We start from the raw sequence: 17,398 nt of genomic DNA, 5'->3' as shown, positions 1-17,398 counted from the left end.
AAACAACTGGATAATATATAGAACACTACAAAGAACATAATACAGTACTTACTATGTACTAAATAATACCAAATGCATAATATATATTCTATAGTAGCCTACATTATAAAGAAAACACTACACTAGGGCTATATAGCATACACCATGCAATGTAGGCTACTAAACAGGCCTACCTAGCTAAACAGTGTAATGTAGTATGCTACACAGTAGCCTATAGAATACACTGCATACTGTGCAGCCTACTGCTATACTGCCATGCGCTAACATTATCCAAATGTTGTATCAGTGATCAGGAATATGATATGTGAATGTTCATTAAGCACAGTAAGCAGTTTATTATAGCCATGCGCATGGCCTGAGTGGCCTCGGCGGCAGATTATAAAGGCTAAGGGTGAGAGAAGACTGGAAGACACCCGCATGAGCAGTTGGCCAAACAGCTGCCATATTTCCGACAGTCAGTGTCAAAGCTCAGCAGCGTTCAGGACACCGCGCGGACTGCTCTCTGCTGTGCTGCACCTCCTGAATAATGAATGAGTGACGCGCACATTGCGGCTCTCTCTACTCTGCGGCTGGGAGGGAGGCGGGGTCGCGCACGCATTGTGACGCGGCTGTGACGCGCATGCAGGAGTTTTAATCCTGTGCCGCAGCAGCAGATCAGCCGGTAACGCGAGGAGGGGGATGCACGGTCGGTCGGACGGACGGACGGCTAGAACGGCTAAAAAAAGCCGCAGACAATTAAATCCGCGAACAATATTTATAGTGTGCAAAAAAGGTGACCGACTCGACCGAAAGCTCCTCCTCTCTCGCTCCCAAACAGGCTTTTAGGAAGTTATAGGACACTGCGCGTCTCTTATTGTTCCAGACCAGGCCTGGGAATAGGAAAGCTGCGCTGTTTTTGACGCAATTAAATGGGTGATTACGGGTTCGGCTTGTTGCAGACAGCGAACATCAGCAGCAGCTCGACACTGTTCGGCGGAGGCGCGTTCACACCCTACTCCAGCCCGTCTCCGGTGCGCGCCAGCAGCTCGCCTCTGGTGTCCCCTCTTTTCCCGTCACATCAGCGCAACATGCAGGATGAGCCTGCGGGGTTGACAGCCTCTCAGTCCAGTTTTTCCGCTGTAGGTCACGCACAGACAGCCGGTGACCTTCAGCACGACCGGAACATACATCAGCAGGGTGATCCTCCGCAGCAGCAGCCGTACTCCTCCTCCTCCTCCTCCTCCTCTTCCACGGGCCTGGACACCGATGCGCCATCGTCCAAGGTGAAGATCCCGATGGAGTCCCCCAGCGCGCACCACATCAACAACGGCACCGGTGGCAATAACATGCTCGCGGCCGCTTTCCCGGAGATGCAGAACCCCGGGGGTGGCGGCGGCTCAGCTTCCCCAACCCTGCCCGCTTTCGGGACGCCGTGGTCCGTTCAGACGAGCTCCCCTCCTCCGCCCGTCTCCAATTCCGCGAACGCAATAAACCCGATCCCCAACACCGAGCCTGACAACTTCTACCCGGGCATCCCCTCCTCTATTAACCCCGGCTTCTTCCAGAGCTTCTCGGCCAACCCGTGCCCGGTGCAGGGGTTTAGCAGCCCCTTTCCCCCGCAGATCAACGTCCCCCCGCAGCCTCCGCAGAGCCGCCGGTCCCCGGTCAGCCCGCAGATTCCCCCGCAGCAGGGCGCCTATCTGCAGCAGAGGAACAACTACAACCACCACCACCAGGTGAGAGCACCGGCCTCGATTCATCGCCCGTTCAGTTCAACTGCATACGTACTGTATATGGCGTAGAAAACGCGTACATTCGTTGTGAATTCTAGAATTTACATAATTCTAAAGGCTGTTAAACTGTCATTGTGACGCAATCGCGGCCTTGGAACGTCTGCTGTTGCGTCATAATGCAGCGCTAAGTGAGTGAAGCCATTGTGACGTGTGTGCGTTGAATACAAATGCTACTATCTTACTGCACTGCTTAGTAGGATTTAAAAAATAGTATTGTAATTAGTGTTAGTATGTTTATAAAGTTATTATGATAATACATAATAGTAATACTTAACAATATGACTGTTTTACTGTATTTTTGATCGAATAAATGGAGTAGTGGTGAGCAGAAGAGACTTCTTTGAAAAAAAAATATATATTTAAAGGGTTAGTTCACCCAAAAATAAAAATTATCCCATATTTTACTCACCATCAAGTCATCCTAGGTGTATGTGACTTTCTTCTTTCAGCCAAACACAATCTGGGGTATATAAAAAAATGTCCTGGCTCTTCCAAGCATTATAAAGGGAGTGAATGGTGCCTTAGATCTTGAATCCCACAAAGCGCATCCATCCATCATAAAAGTAATCCATACAGCTCAAAAATCTTACCGATCCCAGTATGTGTAACAGTATGCGTTATACAACAGTAAATGTTCAGTAATCTTAATTGCAGTATGAAACATTGAGAATGACATTCAGTTATAATCTCAAGACATAACAACTGTCATTTTGTGCTTTTTAAAGCAATATGGTGTAATGTCAAAATAACTTGTGGTAGTACAATCAAATAATGAGTCACAGTGGAAATGCAAGGTCAGGCCTAGTTCAGTGCATTGTGGGATACTGAAAACAGCTTGCTCTGGTTTTATACTACACGTTTTTGGCAAGAGTGGTTGATTTGCACTCTGCATAATGCAGGAATAGAGAAAACAGTAGTATGTTTTTCCACTTGTTTTCTGGAAGGGGACAGCGGCTCCTCGAGCACGAGTAATATTGGTAATATTGTTGAATGGCTTCCCGTGACATTCCAGGGATGTCTTGACCTGTGGGGCATTCAGTGAAATCTCCCATCGAGAGCTTCGAGGTGTCAACACCCTGCTAAACTACGGCGCGGTCTGAAAAAGCTGTTATTACAGTAATCTGCAGTCCAAGCTTCACTCTGCACTGGCATTTCACTAATATGGCATGGTGGCCATTTTGGTGAATGCTACTATTCCTTTACATTTCAGCATGTCTGTGATATTATATTAGATATTCCACATTTATGACAGTGTTTGCTGCGCTGCATCGCTACTGAATCTACAACACCACAGAATAAATTATATTCTGTTATATCAGTATTGTGCATTTGCAATTCATTCATGTCTTTTATTGTGTTGTCAAAAAGACTCGATACTGATTTCAATCAGTCAATCGTCTGTTAGAACACTCGCATGCAACGAACAGCGTTTTAGAGAAGCTAGTTGCGTCGCCGCAGATCTGATATCTTGGTATCTGGTGGTGAAGTATTCTAGGCCTGTGCGGGTTTGGTCGTGTGGGGGAGGGGTAGAGATGGTCACATGGTTTAGGAGTGGCCCTATATCTGTCACTGGGATATTTGTACATCTGAAGTCATGCTGGTCTAACAGCTGTTAAGAGTAAATGTCTTTTAGCATGATATGGCAGCTAAGCTGGAGACACCCTTTTTCAGGAGTCGAGAATTTTGTATGTATGTATTTATTAGGTGTGAGAGGTTTGACCATAATCTTATAACACCATATGAGTCATGGAAAATGGTCAGGAAGAGTAGTAAGGATGCATTAAATTGAAGTGACAGTAAACAATTATAATTTTTACAAATGATTTATATTTTTAAATAAATGAAATTAGAGAATCCTGAATTATTGTATCACTGTTTCCACAAAATATATATTAAAATATGAACAGCACGACTATGACAATAATAAGATGCAGCCTTTATTTATTTTATTTATTTTAATAAAATAAATGCAGCCTTGGTGAGCAGCATAAGATACTTCTTCCAAAAAAATAATAATCTCATGACCCCAAAACAGTGTTTCATCAGTGTTTTGCTATGAATTAAACAAAACGAATGGATTGTGTGGTGATACACGATTTTATGACAATTAAGTACTTAAAAATGAATGGTACTTCATATCATATTAATTATTTGCACATTTTATTTGGAACATGATAGACATAAACCTAAAGATAAGGTAACTCTTAATCATAACAAATGAATGATACATATCGCATTACATTTTGTAACACTTGAGCTCAAAATCAAACATTCAAATCGTTAAATCTTTTATTATAAAATAAATAGATCTGATTCAAAATTATGATTGGATGTGCCATATTTAAAGCCGTAGTTAATCAGCCAATAAATGCTCACCTGTGATTGCATATGCATAGAGTTCTATGACAGAGTATTTCTGTAAGTGTCAGAACTTTATCATGATCATCTCTCAGTGTGTTTGCTGTAACGATCTACGTCTACTGACTAGCCAATAAAAATGCAACGTGAAATGGCGAGTTGATTAACATGACATGGCACTAAACTTAAAACTACTTTCCTCAAGCTCCATTTGCAAAATTAGCATCCCAAGTTAGCCTCTCTTCCCACTCTCAGAAAAAAAGGTACAAAAGCTGTCACTGTGGCGGTACCTTTTCAAAAGTTACACCTTTGTACCTAAAGAGTGCCTATTAGTCCCTCAAAGGTACATATTGATACCAAAAGTGTACATATTAATACCTAAATGGTACATATTAGGACCCTTTTGAAGGATACTGTCCCAGTGACAGCTTTTGTACCTTTTTTTCTGAGAGCTATGACTGCATCCACATTCTCCTCTTTCACTTTTCTCAGTGCACATAAAAACTACAACTGCGAGAGTGTGATTCATCTTGCTCTATATGTTCACCACTAGCACTAATGACATTTTATTCTTCTACACTAACTTGCGTCATACAGTACATACAGTCTACATACATGTCGTACAGAAGTTTTTTAGATCCACAGTGTGATATTGTAATAATCTTATAGGATGACTGAAATCACACAATCTGTCGTAGGCATGAGTCGTAGTTTGCGGTCATTGTAGTAAAACATAGTGAATATATGTTAGATTAGCACTAAAACTTCTCTGTTTTGTTCCAGCTCATTAGATCGTTATGCTTCGAAATCACTTTTGCGGGATATCTTTGTGCACAAATGAAATCAATATGATAGGACAGAAAGTCAATAAGTCAACGGCCTAAACTCTTGGATGCAACCTGTGTTATTGCTGCAAGTTGAAATGTTGCTTGGCAACTCCAAACAACTCGCTTGTTTGGGACACTTCAAATTTTGATGCTTTGATCTGTTGTATGTTTAAGTAACGTAAAGCAGTATAGCCTTGTATAGCATCAGCTCTACTGGTTGATACATTTCTACTGTCGCATGTATACGTCAAATTGCCAACGCAAGCTTTAGTATGTGGTTTACTTCTTGCTGTGTCTAGACGCCATCAGCGGTAATTATCTCTCACTATCCCTTAAACACTCAACCAGATTGTATGTGCGCGCAGTCTCGCACACCCACACACACACACGCACACTCAGGCCATTACCCAATTACACACAAAGACATTACGGAGATGGGTGAGACTCTCATTTCAGGAGAGTTGTGCAGACAATGCAATGACAACACCTGCTGGAAATGAAAATTTGTTTCTTTTTGTCATTGTTTGGTGTGGACGCTTTGCGAAGAAGTGCATCCATGTGTGTTTTAACATTATATTCTAGTATAAAGACAGTGTGTGTTGTCACCACTTTCTTCGCGAGATGTGGAGTGTTAGATGTAAAGCTTTAAATCTTCTTACATGTACAGCAAGGCAAAGCCTGGCCATGCTCAAAGTGACACACACACACACACACACACACACACACACACGCGCGCGCATACGGGCGATTACACCAGTCACTCTCATTCAGATTCCCACACACGTGTTAAATTTGTAGCTTTCGCTCTATTTCTGTTGTCTTTGAGGTCATCTATGCTAGTGCTACTCCTTAATGCATTAAACCTTTAACATATACAATACAAATTTCCAGTCTTTCTCTTTTTGGAAAACACAACAAAAGTATCGATGACATCATCTTATCTTATACTTGAGAAAAAGTATACTTTAGCATACTTTTAAAAAGAGTACTTAAATAAGAGCGCAAACAATATACTTTAAAATAATATACTTAATTGTGAAGTGAATGTAATGTTTTCACACACTTATTTGCATGTTAATTGCAAAAACGTAAAATGTATCATAGCTTAAATTTATATTAAATGCAACTATTTGAGCTTAGTGCTTTTTTACCCTCAAGAAGGACTTGACTACATTTTTTATGTAATTTCGTAATTATTTCGTGTTTGAAATATGGTTCGAGTGTACTGGGAATTTACTAATAAGCATTTATGGTAAACCGAAATATGCTTTAATGTATTTTCTATTGAAACTTATATGTCATGCATTGAAATATAGCTGAAATGATAACTACATGTCGAAGATGCAGTTTAAGTACATTCAAATATGTTAACATTAAAATTATAGTCAAGTACTTTACATGTGCTTTAGAACATGTTAGTCAACACATCAAAATAAGTGTACTTTAAAGCACAGCAAAAGGCACTTTTTAAAAGTGTAAATCAGTCTGCCGTGAAAGTGTGCTCTCTTTAAAGTGTATTCATTTCATTAAAATGACATTATCTGCAGGTACACTACAAGTGCACATTCAATACAATTAATCACACTTCTTTTTACAAGGATACCCATATTTGTGTCCGGTGAAATGCTCTTTTAGATTGAGAATGTCTCCTTCCTCTAATACCACTAATGTTCACTGGCTACATCAACCCGAAATGTACAGTTTTCCGTGCTATTTGAGGATAATAAACAACATTTACAATACAATTAATGTCAGATTGTATTGCTGATTTAAAATATGTTACAGAAATGTGAGTCATTTTGATATTTCCCTATTCAATTAGAGAGGAGCTGTACTTGCATGACTAACAATAGATGCGATGCGTCCCCAAGATGGCCGCCGAGTGAACTGATTGCTTTAAAATGGACTTGAACTTCAAGTCGAGCCTTTGCATTGCGTTTCGTCCCTAACTCCTCTTCCTGTGTGCCTGCAGCCCATGATGAAGCAGTCCCCGTGGGGCTCCCACCAGGGCAGCGGCTGGAACTCCGGCGGGATGTCCTGGGGCCGGGACCATCGGCGTGGAGGAGGCATGGGTGTGCCAGGCTCCGGCAACCAGATCTCTCCCATGAAGAAACCCTTCTCCAGTAACGTCATCGCTCCACCCAAGTTTCCCCGCTCCGCCGGCTCCATGGGACCTAAATCCTGGATTGAAGAAAATATGTTCCGTACCGACAACAACAGCAACACGCTGCTGCCCCCGCAGGTATGTGTGTGTGTGTGTGTGAGCTGGCCATGTGCCTGCAGGTTCTCGGGCTGGGATGGGAGCCAGTTATTTTTTAATTGTTGCTCAATATACATAAGCATCAGACGTCGTCTGTGTGTACGCCCTGTGTGTGGCTGTTGAGTTCAATAGGACGCTCAACGACCTTCTAAAGGATCAATGATGACTCACACTGAGGTCATAGAGGTTTTGCCGGTTTCATCCTGAAGGAACCTGTCCTCTCCCTTCATTATTGTGTGTGTGGCAGTCTGAACTCAGTTCTGGAAATCTGTGTCTGTGTGCTTTTTGGAAAAATGAATTCAACCTATTTGATCTCCAGTTTGCTGTTAGATGGGACACATGGGACTATGAAATGTTCATAATTATCATGAATATCAAGTGCAATCACATGTTCGTATGACCTTTATTTATGAGGTTGACTTTTTTAACGTGTCGTACCACTGGGGCTGGGAGGTATATATTTGTTCTGAAATAACATGTATATATATGTTTGTGTGTGTGTGTGTGTGTTTATTTGATCAAATAAATACAGCCTTGGTGACCATAATGTCCGGTGCACACTGTATGATTTTGGGCTGTCGCATAGGAAAGATGAGCAATCGTATTTTTTCTGTGATCGTGGCTCCACGTCGTAGAGTGATTCAAAGACGGTTATTGTCACGGTCTTGGGACCAAATATAGTCTGCAATCATTTTCTGACAGTGTCAGAAATTTAACATGATCTTCTCACAGTGTGTGTTTGATGCTACGATCTACGTCTGCTGACTAGCCAATAAAAATGCAACATGAAATGGCGTATTGATCAACGCGGCATGGCGCTTAAACTTAGATCACACAGTCTGTAGAAGGCATAAGAGACTTCTTTCATAAACACACATATATAGGAGGAACCATTATTTCAACTAAACTGCTGTAGCAATGTAGATTTATAAAGTTTAATGCTCAAAGTAAAAGAAAAGAAAATTAATTCAGGAATGTTTTTTTTTTTACATGTAAATTGCCACACAGATACTTCCATGAACATTTTTGAGTGATTGTGCAAATGAATCATTGAATTTGTTTGAATTAATTAATTGAAACAACCAATACATGAACACAAACTGAAATTTAAATTAAATTTAAATAAAAATAGCTGATGCTATACTACTTCAATGCTCCCACACTTAAGTCGCAAAATGATGGTCAGAAAAAAAGCTTGTGATTTTGTAATATTCACGTTTTATAATACCAGGGAAATTATTGCAAACATATTGTAAATATTCAATATATTGTCCAGCAAATTTAAGTGAGAGTCTGAAAGTTTCTCAAGTGAGAAACTGTGAGTGTGTGAGCGGCTTAAGGGGAAAAAGGCGAGAGTAACACATTTCTGTCGTGTTGCCCCATTGTTTTGATGATGAGCTGAAACAGCAGGTCAATTACATGTGAATCACTGAAGTGTACGTGGAAACACTCCATGTTTAAAACTCTGCTGATACTTTTTATTTCAGTATCGACTTAATATCACATGACTACTGGTATTTATGCCATGCTTACTCTCTACAGTTGGCTTATCTTATTAAGGCCCTGTGTACTTATGGCTATAGATGGGCTATTGAATTAAACCAGTTTAGTTTTGACATATTTAACATGCCGTTCTGTAATTAAGAGCTGTTTTATGGTCTGGCACAGAATAACTCATTGTTAGTTTGTACTTTATTTCGGACCAGATCTGTGTTTGGCACGTCACTGCTCATTCTGTTAAAGCCGGGCCGAACATAACTGAAATGAGGAACCTGCGATGAGTGTGGTCTGGCCTTCATCACTTTCTTTCCTCCTCTCTCAGGAAACAGATCCGACTCTAGTAGTATCTACGGTATTGTTCATTTCCATAAACAGGGTGCCGTTTGGGATTCCTCGCATTCCACGAGCCTCTCCTCTCTCCTCCTCTCCTCTCCTTCCTTAGTGTTTGCTCTGCGTTCCAGTGATCAAATGCGTCATGTGCCGAAAAGAGAAACAAAAAAGATAGAAACGGAGGGAGGAGGAAAGGACAGAGATAAAATGCGGCTATACAGATTTCATTCGATTTCCTTTGAACTTTTAACTTCGAATGTTTAAATTTGAATGTTAATGACAGGATTGTAGTCGAAATGCGTTTGAATCAAGACAGGGTCGAGTCTGAATCCATATGTAATATGGTCTTGGACTCGAGATTCATGTCGTAATTACCATAATTGTTAAAAGTGTTCTTGTCTTCGTAGAACTTGGAATTTTCTGAGAGATCCGACTTGTACCACCTGACAGTTGCAGATTCATTTTGCCATTGATAGTGTTGCCATAGAATTGCATAATTCCGAGGAACGTTCAGAATAGAATGCCACGTGTTGTAATTCTACACGTCACCTTGTAATTAAGTCATGGTGTGCACGCAGCATCAGTCTTCATATTTCATGGTGTTTGTCTTGTCATAAACTGAAAATGTGGTCTCAGTCTTCAATCACACTCGAATGAGCTGGTCTCGTCTACAACTGTAGCTGTTGAAGGCTATAAAAATAAATATTTTTTTGTAAACATTTTGAATTTGAATGATATTAAATCGTAGTATAATAACCCAAAGTCTCAGATCAGCATGAGTCTTCAGGCCTCGTGTTCTTCACTGGAGAACTGAGCTGCTTTTCAGACACTATTTCTGGCAATGTTGCTAAAACTATATTTAGCACCTTCCAGCCTCGGGCTGTCTGTAAGCTCCGGCGTGAGGGCCTGGGAATAGGACTGGAGACAGAAAACAGCACAGGACTGATATAAGAGCTTGCGTTTTAAAACCTGCTCTACCTGTGTGAGGCAGATGACCGTGACTTATCCAATTGGAAGCATCTGCACTTGACACAGTCAACACTTGCTCCCTGTGTTCTTTCCAAACAATGTCCATTATACATTTATGTGTCAGTCAGGGTATCTTTACATATTTACTACGGAGCCTCATACATGACATGTGGAAGAAAAAATACATATTGTGGCCAGCTTTATTAATTTGTTCCCTCGTTTTAAGTTCAGTCAGTTAAATTCTGGCCACAAAGTAGAACAATGAGGCCACGATTTAACTTAAACAACGAAACAAATTCGTACAATATGGCAATGAATTAAATTAAACAACAAAATGAATTAGAACAATATGGCCACGAATTAAATTAAACAACAAAACTAATTAGTACAATATGGCCACAAATTAAATTAAAAAACAAAACTAATTAGTACAATATGGCCACAAATTAAATTAAAAAACAAAACTAATTAGTACGATATGGCCATGACTTAAATTAAACACCGAAATGAATTGCCGGTAGTACAATATGGCCACAATTTAACTTAAACAACTAAACGAATTAGTAGGATGTCGCCACAATTTAACTTAAACAACTAAACGAATGAGTGCGATGTGGCCACGATTTAACTTAAACAACTAAACGAATGAGTACGATGTGGCCACAATTTAACTTAAACAACTAAACAAATTAGTACGATGTGGCCACGATTTAACTTAAACAACTAAACGAATGAGTACGATGTGGCCATGATTTAGCTTAAACAACTAAACGAATGAGTGCGATGTGGCCACGATTTAACTTAAACAACTAAACGAATGAGTACGATGTGGCCACAATTTAGCTTAAACAACTAAACGAATGAGTATGATGTGGCCACGATTTAGCTTAAACAACTAAACAAATGAGTAAGATGTGGCCACGATTTAACTTACACAACTAAACGAATGAGTACGATGTGGCCACAATTTAGCTTAAACAACTAAACGAATGAGTACGATGTGGCCACAATTTAGCTTAAACAACTAAACGAATGAGTACGATGTGGCCACAATTTAGCTTAAACAACTAAACAAATGAGTAAGATGTGGCCACGATTTAACTTACACAACTAAACGAATGAGTACGATGTGGCCACAATTTAGCTTAAACAACTAAACAAATTAGTACGATGTGGCCACGATTTAACTTAAACAACTAAACGAATGAGTACGATGTGGCCATGATTTAGCTTAAACAACTAAACGAATGAGTGCGATGTGGCCACGATTTAACTTACACAACTAAACGAATGAGTACGATGTGGCCACGATTTAACTTAAACAACTAAACGAATGAGTACGATGTGGCCACAATTTCACTTAAACAACTAAACAAATTAGTACGATGTGGCCACGATTTAACTTAAACAACTAAACGAATGAGTACGATGTGGCCATGATTTAGCTTAAACAACTAAACGAATGAGTGCGATGTGGCCACGATTTAACTTAAACAACTAAACGAATGAGTACGATGTGGCCACAATTTAGCTTAAACAACTAAACGAATGAGTATGATGTGGCCACGATTTAGCTTAAACAACTAAACAAATGAGTAAGATGTAGCCACGATTTAACTTACACAACTAAACGAATGAGTACGATGTGGCCACAATTTAGCTTAAACAACTAAACGAATGAGTACGATGTGGCCACAATTTAGCTTAAACAACTAAACGAATGAGTACGATGTGGCCACAATTTAGCTTAAACAACTAAACGAAAGAGTACGATGTGGCCACGATTTAACTTAAACAACTAAACGAATGAGTGCGATGTGGCCACGATTTAACTTACACAACTAAACGAATGAGTACGATGTGGCCACAATTTAGCTTAAACAACTAAACGAATGAGTATGATGTGGCCACAATTTAACTTAAACAACTAAACGAATGAGTGCGATGTGGCCACGATTTAACTTAAACAACTAAACGAATGAGTACGATGTGGCCACGATTTAACTTAAACAACTAAACGAATTAGTAGGATGTGGCCACAATTTAACTTAAACAACTAAACGAATGAGTACGATGTGGCCACAATTTAACTTAAACAACTAAACGAATGAGTGCGATGTGGCCACGATTTAACTTAAACAACTAAACGAATGAGTACGATGTGGCCACGATTTAACTTAAACAACTAAACGAATTAGTACGATGTGGCCACGATTTAACTTAAACAACTAAACAAATGAGTACGATGTGGCCACGATTTAACTTAAACAACTAAACGGATGAGTACGATGTGGCCACAATTTAACTTAAACAACTAAACGAATGAGTACGATGTGGCCACAATTTAACTTAAACAACTAAACGAATGAGTGCGATGTGGCCACGATATAACTTGAACAACTAAACGAATTAGTATGCTGGGCCACAATTTACCTTAAACAACTAAACGAATTAGTACGATGTGGCCGTAATTTAACTTAATCAACTAAACGAATGATTGCGTTGTGGCCAGAATTTAACTTAAACAACTAAACAAATGATTACGATGTGGCCACAATTTAACTTAAACAACTAAACGAATGAGTGCGATGTGGCCACGATTTAACTTAAACAACTAAACGAATGAGTGCGATGTGGCCACGATTTAACTTAAACAACTAAACGAATGAGTGCGATGTGGCCACGATATAACTTGAACAACTAAACGAATTAGTATGCTGGGCCACAATTTACCTTAAACAACTAAACGAATTAGTACGATGTGGCCGTAATTTAACTTAATCAACTAAACGAATGATTGCGTTGTGGCCAGAATTTAACTTAAACAACTAAACGAATGAGTACGATGTGGCCACAATTTAACTTAAACAACTAAACGAATGAGTACGATGTGCCCACGATTTAACTTAAAGAACTAAACGAATTAGTACGATGTGGCCACAATTTAACTTAAACAACTAAACAAATGAGTACGATGTGGCCACGATTTAACTTAAACAACTAAACGAATGAGTGCGGTGTGGCCACGATTTAACTTAAACAACTAAACGAATGAGTACGATGTGGCCACAATTTAACTTAAACAACTAAACGAATGAGTACGATGTGGCCACAATTTAACTTAAACAACTAAACGAATGAGTGCGATGTGGCCACGATTTAACTTGAACAACTAGACGAATTAGTATGCTGGGCCACAATTTAACTTAAACAACTAAACGAATTAGTACGATGTGGCCGTAATTTAACTTAATCAACTAAACGAATGAGTACGATGTGGCCACAATTTAACTTAAACAACTAAACGAATGAGTGCGGTGTGGCCACGATTTAACTTAAACAACTAAACGAATGATTACGATGTGGCCACAATTTAACTTAAACAACTAAACGAATGAGTGCGGTGTGGCCACGATTTAACTTAAACAACTAAACGAATGAGTACGATGTGGCCACAATTTAACTTAAACAACTAAACGAATGAGTACGATGTGGCCACAATTTAACTTAAACAACTAAACGAATGAGTGCGATGTGGCCACGATTTAACTTGAACAACTAGACGAATTAGTATGCTGGGCCACAATTTAACTTAAACAACTAAACGAATTAGTACGATGTGGCCGTAATTTAACTTAATCAACTAAACGAATGAGTGCGATGTGGCCACGATTTAACTTAAACAACTAAACGAATGAGTGCGATGTGGCCACGATTAAACTTGAACAACTAAACGAATTAGTATGATGTGGCCACAATTTAACTTAAAAAACTAAACGAATTAGTACGATGTGGCCGCAATTAAACTTAAACAACTAAACGAATGAGTGCGATGTGGCCACGATTTAACTTGAACAACGAAACAAACTTGTACAATATGACCACAATTTAACTTAAACAGACAAAAAAATCTGTACAAAGTGGCCACGATTTAACTTAAACAACGAAAGGAATTAGAAAATGTGGCCACGATTTAACTTAACGATAAAAATAATTAATACAATGTGGCATAAAACACAACACAGATTGTTTTATATATATTTTCCATTAGAATAACTGTAAAGCTGGGCTGAAAGTGGGTGATAGGAAGTGATGCAGGCGGCAGTAATCTGGTATTATCCTGCCACACAGCAGCTGCTGTTGGTTAATGGGTGTATGTGTGTTTGCTGAAGATTCACCGTGATGGACCACATACTAAAACACTTCATACCGCACCATAATGTACAACTAGAAAATACAGTGACTCAACTTTATGAAGCCTGATTACAAAAACAAAACACATGTCCCAAGCACACAATAATAATGATGTTCGCATAATAATTTTATGTAGCCTGTATGACAGACTTGTGTTGCACATGTTGCACTCTACAATTTTTTTTCTTTTTGAAGTGATTCCAATCATATTTCAAACTATTCAAATTCAAAACCGTCATGTCGAACAGTACTCATCTGAAGTGTCTCAGCTAAAGGGAATAATCCATCATTTATCCGCTTTAATATATCGGACAAATTTTCTTATCAGGCCTATAAAGATAACACCAAAAATGAACATATCGGCCGATACCGATATGGTGGCTGATATATCGTGCATCCCTATATGAAATTGTACTCTCTTTAAGTGCACTTAAGTGGACTTTTATTTTAATCTGTCAGTACACATACACAAATATACATACAAGTGGATATCACCACAGCTAAGTGCACTTCTTTTCCACAAGGGTGGTGATAATGAGGGTCCCCTGGACTTGATCTTGCATGTGTGCTGTGTTTGTGTCAGCCGTGAATGTGTTTCCTGCAGTGTGTGCACACACAGGTCTAGTGGCGGATATAACTGTGTTTATGTTAACATTCCTTCTTGGTCTTATTGCGGTAATGACACAGATATCTGTGGCATGTTGTTAGGCAGGCGTTGTGATAGGGAGATGGGATGCCCCTACAAAAGGAAAGAAGGATATTCTCGTAAACTAGCCGAATATCAAAAACAAGCGACACATACATTCTGCCTTAAAACAGCCACGCATCGAGACCAGTTTGGCTGTACTTTCAGTCCAAAATACACTAAAGCTAACAAACCTGCCTGGTTAATTCCACTCGTGACAGCTCTACAAACAACATTCCAGAGGGTCGGAATTCTGTGTCCCAGAATCCGGTCTGCCGCAGTATTCCTGGGATTCAGGGGTGACCGAAGGCATTGCTTGGCCTACACAAACATGCTCTATTCCTGCTTAGAGCGATCAGCTCGGAAAGAATGCATTTGAGGGAGCCTGTTTGCTCTTGACTGTGTGCATGTAATCCCATCATTTCACAACGCTATCGCTATTCAACATTATTGCACATATTGACACGTCCCTTAACTTCCTCAGGATCGGTCCAGGATGTATGACAGCTTGAACATGCATTCGTTGGAGAGCTCTCTGATCGACATCATGAGGGCGGAGCAGGACCCTTTGAAGGGTAAGATATATTTCCTAATCATGGTGCTTGTGTCATGGGAGTGTTATACCAGTCCCTCCAGTTTTTCGCGATTCTGCGATCGCTGAATACAACGCAAAATCAACAAAATGTCGCATTTTTTTGCGAACCTGAATAATTCCTAATTTAACCGCAAAATAATCACAAAAATTCAAAAAAAGACCTCACAAAACTATAAAAATTATAATCACCCAATTGAAATATCTTTAGTTAATTAAAGTTTCAATGCATTTTTACGTGGGTACAGATGTTGCGCACGCGTGATGTCTGTGTGCGGTCTGTCAGAAACATGGCGAAAGAAAATGCGTCTCTCCTGCCCTCTCACATAAGCACAGTTTTCATTGGGCAGAACGGCAAACTCATTAACGCGTTTAACATGATTGAATGACATAACAAAAAATATGATATGCTCAATGGTACTAAAAATAATTTTTAAAAGCGCAGTATACCGTGAAAGAGAACTAATTTCAGCCAGTCGAGTGACAGTCTGTCTCTGACTGCAAGTGTGTGTGTGTGTGTGTGTGTGTGTGTGTGTGTGTGTGTGTGTGTGTGTGTGTGTGTGTGTGTGTGTGTGTGTGTGTGTGTGTGTGTGTGTGTGACTGACTGAACGACTGACTGCGTGTCACCGCCTGTCGGCCTAGTTAGAATATTGAATTCTCTTTATAGCGCTTGAACAAATACACATAGCTACAATTACTTCTAAATATTCATCTTGGCAAGTATTTACATAAAAACAATCAGTAATAACTGATTGGGACGTTTGTCATTACTGTAGTAGGTCTTAAAGTGACAGTAACCTAATTTACCTGCTGTTGTTAATGTTAATCAAGCAACAACAAAAGGCTACAGCACAATTTTTTAAAAAAGTTTTTGATGATTAGACCAAATAAACAAGCTTTATGCATTTTTTTGTGATTTGTGTCATGTATGACTATTGTGCATCTGACATAATACTATTATGGTAAATGTCATGTCCTAATTATAAAATATAAAAATTGCAAATTTTTTCGCAAATTTCTGGAAATTACCACCACAAAATCAGTCATTTTGATCGCAAAAATCACATAAAAAATCGTGAAATCCTGGAGGGACTGTTATAAGGCTTTGGAAGACAGACTGCATGTACATTGAGGGAGTAGAGGTTCACACATAAGGTCTGTCTTCATCACTGTCTGAGAAGAACCAGCATTTTGAACTGATTTAGCTTATTTTCTGCACTTTTGATTCATTCATATAATTTTGAGGGTTGCATTGAGCTTTGTGATTCTAGCCACTTTTGGTTCTATAGATAAATGTTTCTTAATATCAAAAAGTGAGCTTATAAAATTGATCATTTTGGCTCTTAAATCTGATTAGATGATGTTCAAAGGGGTTGCAAAATACGCACACCTATGGACACACAACAGTTAAATTAGGATTATAATGTACTTTTTTTGACAGTGTCTTGCAACAGTTTTTTATTAATACATTATTCTGATATTAAATAAGCTATTTGAAGCGCGGTGAACTAGTGGATTTTACCATGGGAAAAGTAAATATTTTGCAATATTCAACCGTTCATGTTACTCAAAAAAGTATTGTTATTATATTTCATCAAGAGCAACTTCCCTTGTGAAAAAGAATACACTTTTAAAGAGTAGCCTTCTTGTTATGAAAATAATGTACTTTAAATGAATATAAATAAAAAATAATGTAATGTTTTCTGACACTTAAATTTACTTGCAATGGAATTCAAATGTACTTTAGTTTAAATGTATATTAAATGCAAGTGGGTCAAAAACACTCTTAAGAAGGACATTTTTATATGTAATTTCATAATTACTTCTATTTCTCGCACATGACATGTAGAAGAAAAATAGATTTTGTGGCCAGGTCTATTAATTTGTTCCCCTGTTTAAGTTCAGTCAGTT

General features: G+C 39.0%; 1 protein-coding gene across 3 annotated transcripts in view; it reads left to right on the top strand.

Annotated features, from left to right (window-relative positions):
• The first annotated feature begins 479 nt into the window (after positions 1 to 479).
• cpeb2 (cytoplasmic polyadenylation element binding protein 2) overlaps positions 480 to 17,398 on the top strand; it is a 32,571-nt gene continuing 15,652 nt past the window's right edge. For 2 of the 3 annotated variants that reach the window (XM_077224901.1, XM_077224900.1), the window contains exons 1-3: positions 595 to 1,715; positions 6,930 to 7,199; positions 15,380 to 15,470. In XM_077224901.1, the coding sequence (XP_077081016.1) occupies positions 909 to 1,715; positions 6,930 to 7,199; positions 15,380 to 15,470 (1,168 nt within the window). In that variant the 5' untranslated portion in view covers positions 595 to 908. Of the gene's footprint in view, positions 1,716 to 6,929; positions 7,200 to 15,379; positions 15,471 to 17,398 lie in introns of all 3 variants that reach the window. The other variant, XM_077224902.1, reaches the window with a different exon arrangement.

This window comes from Siphateles boraxobius, unplaced genomic scaffold (assembly GCF_051911475.1).
Source record: "Siphateles boraxobius isolate OS27281-9 unplaced genomic scaffold, OSU_SipBor_1 94, whole genome shotgun sequence".
Lineage (NCBI taxonomy): Eukaryota > Metazoa > Chordata > Actinopteri > Cypriniformes > Leuciscidae > Siphateles > Siphateles boraxobius.
This window is presented reverse-complemented; position numbering and strand designations above follow the sequence as displayed.